The sequence below is a fragment of the Gopherus evgoodei genome, chromosome 14, assembly GCF_007399415.2.
Source record: "Gopherus evgoodei ecotype Sinaloan lineage chromosome 14, rGopEvg1_v1.p, whole genome shotgun sequence".
Taxonomy (NCBI): domain Eukaryota; kingdom Metazoa; phylum Chordata; order Testudines; family Testudinidae; genus Gopherus; species Gopherus evgoodei.
The window spans coordinates 8,667,919-8,680,112 of record NC_044335.1 but is presented as its reverse complement, the minus strand read 5'-3'; the positions used below and the strand labels follow the sequence as shown (position 1 = coordinate 8,680,112).

Sequence of the window (12,194 nt, the reverse complement as noted above, 5' to 3'; positions counted from 1 at the left end):
GGAGAACACATTAAGCCCTCCACATACAGTGACGTTTTTCACAGAGCTGTTCAGACCATGCAGTCGGGCCCATGCGATGGAGCTGGCATTCAGGTTAATCAACTGGTTCTTGATGATGGGGAAAGAAGCCTTGATCTTCTGGAGGTCATCCAGCAGAAGCAGCACGCAGCTGTCACAGACTGCCAAGAGAAAGGGGTGGTGAGTAAATGGCTCTAATGCAACACCAGCTATTCAGCATCCACAATGTCTCCTTCCATTTCCCCCTTCCTTATGACCATAGTAAGGACATTTTTTTAACCCAAAGGGGGAACCACATGTCTCTAAATCCCTGCCTCTTGAATTGGATTCCCCTCTGGGGAAGGTGTTAACTTGGGGTCCCCGGGTCACCTTTCAATCCCTTTGCACAAAGGATCAGGATTTCCAAATGCTTTTAGGGGTATGCCAAGGACTGCAAACTGTCAGCTGGCCTGCTCTTGGTCTCACAGCAGCTTCCCACCAGCATACCCCACATAACTCTGACGAAGTTGCTCTTAATTGGCAAGATCAGAGCCATGCCCACTATTAGGCTGATTAACACTTTTTCCTCTGTTATCTGCCCTAGGGCCACAAAGGAAACCAGCCAGAAGGCTCACCGCCAATGGTTTAGTTACTGCCAGGGGATCTGACTGACCATTAGGATCTGCCCCTTAAAGGTTACTCTCTAGCAAGTACTGATCAGACTACATCTCCCACAATGCACATGGCCAGGAGACTCCCATGATACACCTTCTCCCCCTCCAAGAGGGGAACCTGGGGTGACTCAAAGGAGATTGTAGCATTACCAGGGAGCTCAGCCTATAGAGGAGAACAGGCACATGAAACAGCTTAACTACAACTCCTGTTGCACTGCAGCAGCATTTCCAAATCAAAATATTCTGGGTTCTGGCCAATTTCTTGTTTTGGCCAAAATGTTCTCTGTTTTTGAATTTCCACCAAAAACAGAAGAAAAAAATTAGATGAAAATGAAACGTTTCTCAATATTTTCAGAGAAACCCTCCCACCCCCCATTTTTCAGCCAGCTCTACCTCATTCCTGCAATAAAGCCAAGTGTGTGGGGGGGGGGGGGGGGGGGGGAGATGACATGATGCTACTAACCTTCACACCTCATGCTGTCCGGGCCATTTGCTACGGGGATCTCATACTTCTCTATGCAGGTGTCACATTGCTTCCCCGTCAGGCCATTGGAGCAGGTGCACTCTCCACTCCGGGGGTCACAGGAGCCCCCCTTACACCGACACTCTGCCAATGAAAAAAAGGCAGCTGAAGGAGGTTTGTCCTGACCTAGTGAGCCCCCTGAGAGAGGGAACACTGGGATTCCATCATAGGGGAAAACACCACCGCAGAATAGAATCAATGAATGACCAAGGGTCAATGGGTGGGGCTGTGAACATGCTTTTTTAAATGGAAGGAGAGATTAGCTCAGTTGATCCTTCCCTTTGACTTGAAGTTTAACGTACAGAGAAACATAAAGAGTCACAGTTTGTTGTAAAAAAAAGACGGTTACTCACCTTTGTAACTGTTGTTCTTCGAGATGTGTTGCTCATATCCATTCCAGTTAGGTGTACGCGCCGCGCGTGCACATTCGTCGGAAAACTTTTACCCTAGCAACTCAGTGGGCCGGCAGGTCGCCCCCTAGAGTGGCGCCACCATGGCGCTCCATATATACTCCTGCCGGCCCACCCGCTCCTCAGTTCCTTCTTGCCGGCTACTCCGACAGTGGGGAAGGAGGGCGGGTGCGGAATGGATATGAGCAACACATCTCGAAGAACAACAGTTACAAAGGTGAGTAACCGTCTTTTCTTCTTCGAGTGATTGCTCATATCCATTCCAGTTAGGTGAATCCCAAGCCTTACAAAGGCGGTGGGGTCGGAGTGAAATGTGGCAGAATAAAACTGCTGATCCAGAGGCTACAGCCTCTCTTGACTGCTGAACCAGGGCATACTGCGAAGCAAAGGTATGGACCGAGGACCAATGGAGCTTCGCGACAGATCTCGTGGGTAGAAACACGAGCCAGCAAGGCGGCAGATGAAGCCTGAGCCCTGGTAGAATGCACAGTGATGTGGCTTAGGGAAATATGAGCCAAATCATAACAAGTGGGGATGTCCGCCATCACCCAAGAGGAGATCCTCCGAGAGGAAAACAAGCAAGCCCTCCCTTTGGCCCGCTACCGGGCAGAGCTGGGGGCACCTTAGGAAATGATTCTGTCAATATAATGCGAGCACTCCACAGATGTCCAAGGAGTGCAACGGTTATGCCCATTGCGTTGAGCTGTGGGTAACATGAAAGGCCAAAACACCTTAGGGAGGAAAGCCGGGTGCGGTCACAACTGCACCTTGTCTTTGTGGAACCTTCGTAAGAGCTCTGATCTCAGAGACCCGTCTGGCCAAGACTAGGTTGAGGCCCCAGGGCGGGGCTGGGCGGCGCACCCGAGGGTGCAAGCGCTCCAAGCCCTTGAGGGACCTCGAACCCATAGAGCGTGGGACACTGAACGTCCATCTTAGCCTGCTGGAAGGTAGGGACGGCTGCTGAGAGTATCCTCAGCGATGATACCGCCAGATCCTGCCGCTGAAGGCCAGAGGCAGGCCAAATAGAGGGGATCGAGACCTCAGCAGGAGCAAGATCGAGCGTACTGCAGCTGTAAAGGAAACGCTTCCACCTGGCTCGGTACGTTGACCAGGTGGAAGGCTGCCTGTCACCCCAACTCAGGTACGCAGGAGCCACCGTGAGGCGAAGAGGCCGCAGGTCCGAGTGACGAAGCCTGTCATTGCCCTGAGTGATGAGGTCTGGGCTGACAGGCCGAGCAACGTGGTATGTCAGTGCTGCCTGGACCACTCTGGAGTGATCATGATGACGCACGCTCCGCCCCTGCGGAATTTGAGCAGGACGTAACGAACCAGTGGGAACAGCGGGAAGGCATAATGCAGTTGGCCGTTCCACGGTATCAGGAATGCGTCCAAGATCGATTCCGAGGAGAGACCTTGGAAGGAGCAGAACACCTGGCATTTCCTGCACTCGCGGTGAGCGAACAGGTCTGTGTGAGGAACCATTTCCACCTCCGGAAAGCGGGACGCCTCACATGGGGCAGAGTGATGACTCGTAAGACAGGAAAGACCTGCTGAGTCAAAGAGATAAGACGTTCCGAACGCCTGGGAGAAAGGACGTCGCCAGCTCCATCGAGCGGGCCATGCAAAAGACCCGGAAATGGATGGCCTCCTGACAAAAAAGGGGGGAGGACTATGTCCCCCCTGAATGCTTATGAAGCACCTGGCCATTGTGTTGGCTGTAAACACCGAGATACAATGGCCTCGCAGCTGCCGCTGGAACCCCTGGCATGCCAGGCGGACTACTCTGATTTTTGGGGCATTAATGAGGAATGCCAGCTCCCTAGAAGACCGAAGGCCTTAAGCTCGGAGGTGACCATGAGCACTCGAGCAGAGAGATGATGCGTCCGCCGTCAGGGGCAGTGAGGGCTGGGGCGGATGAAACCGCATCCTGTCCACACCAAGGAGGGGGTTAGCCACCACTCTAGGGAGCCTAAGGCGTTCGAGGGAACGGTGACTACCATGACCATTGGCTCCCTGTCCAAGCGGTACGCCGAGGTGGGCCGGACTTGGAGAGGACGGAGGCGGAGCTTGGCGTGCTTGGTTACAAACTTGCGGGCAACCATGGACCCAGGAGACTGAGACAAGAACGAGCTGAGGTCGTTGGGAAAGCCTTCAGACCTCAGATGATTGATGCCATCGCCTAAAACCGCAGTTGCGATAAGCAGGCTCCGGCTAGGTAGGAGACCAAGATAGCCCCTAGGAAGCCCAACCTCTGCGTGGGAACCAGAGTGGATTGCTCTATAGTAATCATCAGGCCTTGATCTGTGAATAAGACCGTGACGATGCCCACGGCTGAGTGGGTTGTGCGTCAGAGTCTCCTCGGATAAGCGAATCGTCCCAATACGGAAAAACGCATATCCGACATAGCTACGGTAGGCGGCGACTATGGCCGTAAACCGGGAGTATTCACCGCTGGCTATAAAGCGGAGGCATCTCCCGTGCGGAGGGAAGATGGCATTGCGAAAGTACGCGTCCTTCCTATCCAGGGCGGCATAGTAGCCCCCAGGAGGCAAGGATGGAATAATGGTTCCCAGGGATACCATGCAGAACTTTAACCTCATCCCAAACCGGTTGAGTCCATGCAGGACCAGGGAGGTCTGAGACCTGTGTTCGAGTGGGGGACTAGGGCATAACGGGAGTAAAACCCCTAGCCCCTTTCGTCCGCTGAAGGGGGACAGGGCTGGAGCAATTTAAAGGTGGTACCTATGCTCCATCGTGCGCAGGACCCAGCGATCTAAAAGTAACTGGGGCCATGCCAGGAGAAAGCGGGATCAGGACCCCGTCCTGCGACTGGTACACCGCCCTCCGACGAACCTTGGAAGGTCCGTCTTTGGTCCCAGTGGTAATTGCGAGGGACCTCGACTCTGGCTTTTTAGGGGGCCTGACGTTTGTCTGCGACCACCTTGGCCTTGCCGTTTTCCAGAGTTCTGCCTCTGGCTAGGCACAGAGTATGGCGGCTGGGGCCATAAAGGCCTGCGTTTGGTCGCAAGCGTATACACGCTGAGACGCATTAGGACCCTATTGTCCAGCAGGCTTCGCAGTCTGGGGCTGTCTCTGCCGCGAAGATGCCTTTACCAACAAAGGGTAAATTCTTTCCCCCGTCCTCCAAGACGGCAGCGAACTCTAGGTGGGAGGTTCGAGGGAGAAACTCCTCCACCCAGGTGCTATAATTATCGCAGCTAAGCAAGGCTTGTTGCTTTGCTACCCAGAGGCGCAGGGCCCCTGCAGAGTACACCTTGCATTCGCCAAGGCTCTTTCTGCTTCGGGGCTGGCGCCCGCTGGCCATGATATCAGGATCGTGGTCCTGAGCATAAAATCTGCGCATATGGGATGACACGGATGCGTGTCCGGATGGCCATGGAGGTACTAAAAGAAGGCACGGGCCGAGTCTCTGACTCACTCGGACCTTGCCCAACTCGGCACCGGGGACCGGCATCGGGAGGCGTATCGGTACCTGGAACGAGATCCAGACCCGCAACCAGAACGGTGTCGGGAGGTCGACCGAGATCTCGAGGCTCGGAGAAGAGCTACAGGAGTCAAGGTACCTGCCCCGGTGCCAGATGTCGGAACGGTGCCGATAGCGGGTCGGCGAACGGGATACCGACCGGTGCAGCGAGTGTGACCAGTACCGAGGAAAACAGTACTGGGACTGCCAGTGGTGTCCGGCGTGCCGACAGGACTTGGAGTGTCTGCGGGACCGTGATCATGGACGGTGCCGCTCTGCTGTACTGACAGGGGACAGTCCCTTGAAGAGACTGTATTACCCGTACCGGCGGTGCCCGGGTCAGGCAGCACTGACTCTGTCATGGCACTGAGAGCCCTCGCCGTTGGTAACATCTCCGGCGTGCAGGGAACAGCAGGCTCAACCACAGTGCGTACTGGGGAGCTGTCAGGCACCGGATTCGACGGCCCTCGTGGGGCCGGGATCCACGGTACCGAGGTCATTAGAGCTTCGGTAGGTGCCGGTGCCGGGCGAACCGAGTTAGATAAGCTGTCTGGCTGCGGTGCCGTCAGCACTGAAGCAGCGGGAGTAATACGCTCAACCACGGCGCGTGCCGGGGAGCCGTCGGGCACCGGATTCGATAGCCCTTGTGGGACTGGAATCGACGGTGCCGATAGAAGCAGCCGGAACAGGAGCTCAACCACGGCGCGTGCCTGGGAGCCGTCAGGCACCGGATTCTACGGCCCTTGCGGGACCGGGATCGACGGTGCCGACGTCATCGGTGCCGCAGCAGGTGTCGGTGCCGGGCGATCCGACTTAGACTAGCTCTCTGACCGCGGTGCCGTTGGCACGGAAGCAGCCGGAGCATTAGCTCGACCACGGCGCGTGCCGGGGAGCCGTCAGGCACCGGATACTACGGCTCTTGCGGGACCGGGATCGACGGTGCCGACGTCATCGGTGCCGCAGCAGGTGTCGGTGCCGGGCGATCCGACGTAGACGAGCTCTCTGGCTGCGGTGCCGTTGGCACGGAAGCAGCAGGAGCAATACGCTCAACCACGGCGCGTGCCGGGGAGCCGTCAGGCACCGGATTCTACGGCCCGTGTGGGACCGGGATCGACGGTGCCGACGCCATCGGTGCCGCAGCAGGTGTCGGTGCCGGGCGATCCGACTTAGACGAGCCCTCTGGCTGCGGTGCCGCTGGCACGGAAGCAGCAGGAGCAATACGCTCAACCACGGCGCGTGCCGGGGAGCCGTCAGGCACCGGATTCTACGGCCCGTGTGGGACCGGGATCGACGGTGCCGACGCCATCGGTGCCGCAGCAGGTGTCGGTGCTGGGCGATCCGACGTAGACGAGCCCTCTGGCTGCGGTGCCGCTGGCACGGAAGCAGCAGGAGCAATACGCTCAACCACGGCGCGTGCCGGGGAGCCGTCAGGCACCGGATTCTACGGCCCTTGTGGGACCGGGATCGACGGTGACGACGTCATCGGTGTCGTAGCAGGTGTCAGCGCCGGGCGATCCGAGTAGACGAGCTCTCTGGCTGCGGTGCCGCTGGCACGGAAGCAGCAGGAGCAATACGCTCAACCACGGCGCGTGCCGGGGAGCCGTCAGGCACCGGATTCTACGGCCCTCGTGGGACCGGGATCGACGGTGCCGACGTCGTCGGTGCCGGGCGAGCCATCTTAGACGAGCTGTCTAGCTGTGGTGCAGCTGGCACAGAAGCAGCAGGAGCAGTAAGCTCTACCACGGCGCGAGCCGGGGAGCTGCCAGGCAGCGGATTCCCTGGTCCTGGGGGACTGGAATCGACGGAGCCGAAGTCATCGGTGCCTCTGCAGGTGACGGTGCCGGATAACGCAACTGAGGCGAGCTCTCTGGCTGCGATGCAGGTGGCAGGGAAGTAGCGGGAGCAGGGGGCTCAACCACGGCGCGTGCCGGGGAGCCGCCAGGCACCAGCAGGAATCGTAGACTCTCTCGACCTCGGAAGAAGGGAGCGGTGCCGAGTCGACATCGGTGCCGGCGACGGTCGGTGCCGAAAGGCCTTGGTGGTACCGGCGGGGTCCGGTGCCGAGGAGGCGCTTCTGCCCGCCGCTTGAACATCGCTCCGCGCCCAAGGTGGAGGGGTAAGTGAAAGTCCCGCACCTTTTTGTTCTCGGCTTAAAAGCCTTGCAAATGGGGCACTTATCTGTCAAGTGTGATTCCCTGAGGCACTTCAACAGGAGTCATGTAGATCTCTCTTCGGCCGCGGCTTCTGGCAAGCCGGGCCCCTTTTTAAAACCCGGTGAGCCATGCATGGCTCCGGCACTGGGCTCATGGAAGGGGCTACTTCCTGAACCCCGCTAACTAAACTAACCATACAAATATATATATAAAAGTGTTATAACTGCATAATTATATACGAGAAAACGAGTAGCTAGGGAAGTGGAGGTCAGCTAAGCCGCGCTCCACTGTTCCAACGACCGACACGGGCGGTAAGAAGGAACTGAGGAGCGGGTGGGCCGGCGGGAGTATATATGGAGCGCCATGGTGGCGCCACTCTAGGGGGCGACCTGCCGGCCCACTGAGTTGCTAGGGTAAAAGTTTTCCGACGAATGTGCACGCGCGGCGCGTACACCTAACTGGAATGGATATGAGCAATCACTCGAAGAAGAACTTCAGGTTGCAATTGCATGCCTAGTCTGCATAAGGGATTGCTGGGAGTTTTCTTCAGCTGGATGGGTTGCTGCACATGCACATGATTTTATTTAGCAACTCGAGCACTTACCTGCTCAGCTCAAGTAACTGTGCTGACTGCTGGTGCAAACTGAAGGGGTAGAAAGGACAATCGCATTCTTGCAGCCTACCATTTTCTTTTAAAACCGAGCCCTTTGCTAGGTGATGCCAAGTGGCCAGACAACACTTTGGCACATTTTATCTTTATTGTTACGATCTAAATGACAAATAACGATTAAAAGCCTCCATGGGATTATGGTGGCTTCTTTGCTCTCAAAGCTGGAACGCTGTTGGGGGACTCTCTAGTTGTAGCACCACGGAGGTGATGTAAAACACAACATCCCTGTATCCGTGGTGAGAAGGGAGTGGATGCATGCTAAGCATCTAACACAGTCCTTCGGCACTGCAGCAGAGCAGCACAGAGATGTCCAGATATTTCTTCTATGAGATTTACCAGTAGCGAAGAAACTCACTTGTGCAGCCATGCTTGCTGAGCCCCCAGTAGCCTGGCGCACACTGCTGACATCGAAGACCAGTCACCCCGGGCTGGCAGCTACATTGACCAGTCTCAGCGTGGCAGCTGGTGCCTATGGATCCAATGTCGCAGTCACACTTTCGACAGCCAGAGCAGTCACGGTAGCCGTAGTACCCATCCTAGGAAAAAACGTGGGTAATCAGCATGCTAGCACACACAGGAAGGGGAGGCAATTGGAGGACATGTTAGCTTTTCATTTCCAGAGAGACACACAGCTTCACAGTCACTCTGGCCAGAGCTGAAATGTGATCCACAGTCTCAACTTAATTCCCAGAGGCATTTCTTAGCACAAAATTAACACACAATATGGCAAAATGTTGGACCAATGGGAAGGTTGCACAATAGCACCAAGATAGAGATGCACTGGCAGCGCTGTGTCCGTAAGCTTGCCTGGTGTCTGCTTACTCCAGATGGGGAGTTCGGATCCCCGAAATTCACCCTAGGGTTAATTACCTTTTTCCTACAAGCATCAAAGCTGCAGTTAACACCCATTCCTCCCATCATTTCATAGCCAGGTTCTTTAGAGATTGACCTTTATTGTTAGGTATCTGCCTGGTGTAGGCAGAAATAGCATCCCATCACTCAGCCATCTGCCGCACAGCAGCAATTATCCTCCTGTCTCTGCCCAGGAACTGCAGTGGGCTCCTAACGGGAGGGCAGGCTACAGAAGAGTGGAGCTGGTGTGCAGTGACTCAGCATCAGCCAAGCGTATAGTGATGGAGCCGTCACAGTGCGTGTGGGGGGAACCCATGATTCATTTTACCTGACAGCAGTCGCAGTGCTGACCTGTCACTCCAGGTTTACAGAGACATCGGCCAGTTCTGGGGTCACACAACTCAGTCCCGCACGGCAAACAGTTACACCCTGCCAGGAAGAAACACGCCCATTTACCTGACAACTTGAAAGGATCAGCCAGGCACTCTGACCCCCCCGTTTCTGGTGGATTGGATAGTGTGTTGGGGGGAAATCCTGTCGACTGGGGGAGTTCACTGGTCGCCTTCATTCTCTCATATGTGGGGACTGATCCTGCCAACCCTTATTCACATGATTGCCTGCTGGAGTAAGACCTATTTATGTGACCAGCAGTTTGCAGGACCAGTGTCTTGGATTTTACCATGTGTTCCCTATGGCAGGGCCCTGTAACGTTAGAAATGTACTATGCAAACCCACCCAAACACAGAAATAATAATTTGGTTAATATCGCTAGCTGTTATTACTGATGAGGCTGCTGCAGTGTCAGAGCTTTACTGCCTGTGTGCAATTTTTAAATGCCTGCTAAAGAGGGTTGTTTTGTTACTCTTACTTTTAATCAACGTACCCTCTGAAAGCCAGGAGACCAGGCTACTGGCTTTGTAAGAACCTACCCAGGCGATGACCACAGCTGTGCCTGCAGGCTGGCTAACTGCACACAGCCGTGACACACTGCCCCCAAAATGCATTTGCAAGCTGGCCCCAGCTCGGTGCCACACTTACTTGTGCAGTTCTTTGCCACCACTGCGTCTCCGTGGTACCCTGGGGCACACACTTCACACCGGGGCCCGGCCGTGTTGTACATACATCCTGTGCAGGCGCCCGTCAGAGAGTCACAGTCACTGAACAACATGTTGGGATCCGTGTTCTCACTGCAGTCACATGGCTGGCAGGAACTGCCGATCACTAAGGGGTTGCCATAGTAACCTGGGGCACACCTTTAAAAATATAGCAGGGGTTAAAAGGGAGCTAAAGCAACAACCATGCTAACGTTACCAAGCGTCCCCCGACACACACGCACACACTCCCCTCAGCTCCCAATGAAATGCTGCACAACTACCGACTACACCATAGTTAGAGCTACTAATTAGCACAGTGTTTTGGACTCCCACAGCACCTTCCACTCAAAGCACTTCACGGTCACTAATCAAGCCTCACATGAAGTGTCCCTGTTCCTGCTTTACAGGTGGGTAATCAAGGCAACGACTGCTGTGGGAACTTGGCCAAGATGGCACCCTATGCCAGTAACGAAGTCAGTAATAGGACATATCCCAGCTGTACGCTGAGCCCACACTGATGTACAAAGAAACAGCGTATAAGCAATCAAGTGGGCCCAGCTCCTCCTGGTCCTGGGAGCCACCAGGACCAGGTGCTGGATTTGGAAAGGCATTGCCTTGCAATCTCAGCTGGTATTTTATGCCCCTTCTGCAAAACAACAGAAGCCAAAGCCACAACAGAGAGAATTCACAGCTCAGATCATTCTCTTTCTCCTCAGCCTCTTGTACTAACATAGCTGGGGCTTCTAATTTTATTTTCGTCACTATGGAAACTTCTCTTCTGCCAAAGCAACAGCTGCACTCTGAAAAAGAAACACCCCGCAGCCCCTGGTCCTGCCCTCCTGTAATTACCAGGCCCTTACCGTTCACACATGGCTCCGGCATAGCCTGGCTTGCAGAGACACTGCATGGTGGAGCCCTTATGGACACATCCAACGGCAAAGCTGGTAACACGGGACAAACGTCAAAGGTTATTTTACTCTGAAGAACGACACCTGGTACCAGGGCGACGGGAGCTCTTGTCATTCAGGTAGGGGTTGCGTGAGGGCTGGGAGTGGTTTATGGCTGTAGAAAAGGGAATGGGGTCGGGATCAGCTCATGGGCATGGGCTCTTGTCTGGGTTTGGATCTGTAGTAGGGCAAGGGCTTGTGTCAAGAGTGATTTGTGACACAGGCTATGGAAATGTTTAGTGCTGGGGTTGGCAACAGGTACAAGGACAGGACGATGGTTGGGGCTGGTATGGTTCCCCAGGTTAGGCAGAAGGCTGGGCCAGTAGGTACTTCCAGGGTAGAGGGTTAGCGTTGGGGCTGGCAGTAGGTGCCAGGTGAAGGTTGGGGTGTGTATTACACCCCTGGTTTGGGTTCCGGTTGAGGCCAATAGGCCTCCGCAGGTTAGAGTTAGGCCTCAGGCTAACAGGGGCCCCAGGGTAGGTTTGGGGCTAGTGGAGCTCCCCGAGCTAGGATTGTGGCCTTTGGGATATGTGTAGTTGTTTCATTGGTTTGTACCCCCAGGCTAGTCAGTGAGGTGGCCAGTTCTCGTCCCTACAGGAGGGTTCAGGGCTGGAACAGTGGGACGCACTGGCGCAGGGTTGGCCTTGGGACCAGGGCTGGGGAATTCCAACATATGGCCTGGCAGGTGGCCCTTGGCTAGAGTTAGCATTGGTCCTGCCTTTGGGCTAGTGTTAAGTTAGACGCGGTGGAGTCAGGGACTAAGGACAGCCCAGTTTCCATGAGTGAAATGCCAGTGCAGAACATCTAGCCCACGAGAGAATCACACAAGAACGGAATCGCAAAACCACTTTGAAACTTGTTATTTTGAAATCTCAACATGAGATATGCTGACTTGGGGGAAATGGTGCTAATACTGGAACTTTTAACTGGTTTAGGTACTAAATTAGCCAAATCAATACAAACCGATGTTTACATTTGGTGACTAATATCTTCACACTTTTTAGTCTATAAGGTGCCACAGGATTCTTTGCTGCTTTTACAGATCCAGACTAACACGGCTACCCTCTGATACTTCACACTTTTAGAAATTACTAATATTTCCTTCAGAAAGAAAATACTCTTGCTGGCTGCACTAGTCACATCAGAGCTGTGGGTCTTTCTCCTCCCTCCATGGACTATCCCATCATTATTAGCATTAATAAAAAGGGGAGCAGCGTCCTCTTTCCTTGGTAAGCAGCCAAAACAGGAAAGAACGAACTGGAAAAATTCTATGATGTGGCAGTGCATTTCTCCTGGCAGCCAGAAAAAACTCCCTCAGGATCAGGGAAGAAATCAGACTACTTTGTGAATGAGGAAAAAAATCAGGAGAAAGAACTTCACAGAAGATGCT

General features: G+C 54.6%; 1 protein-coding gene across 1 annotated transcript in view; it reads right to left on the bottom strand.

Annotated features, from left to right (window-relative positions):
• The window catches only part of LAMA5 (laminin subunit alpha 5), a 176,169-nt gene that overhangs the window by 25,718 nt on the left and 138,257 nt on the right, over positions 1-12,194 (bottom strand). The window contains exons 44-49 of the mRNA XM_030533556.1: positions 10,718-10,798; positions 9,802-10,016; positions 9,092-9,192; positions 8,267-8,447; positions 1,135-1,278; positions 28-179 (exon numbers count right to left, since the gene is read on the bottom strand). Coding sequence (XP_030389416.1) covers positions 28-179; positions 1,135-1,278; positions 8,267-8,447; positions 9,092-9,192; positions 9,802-10,016; positions 10,718-10,798 — 874 coding nt within the window. The remainder of the gene's footprint in view (positions 1-27; positions 180-1,134; positions 1,279-8,266; positions 8,448-9,091; positions 9,193-9,801; positions 10,017-10,717; positions 10,799-12,194) is intronic.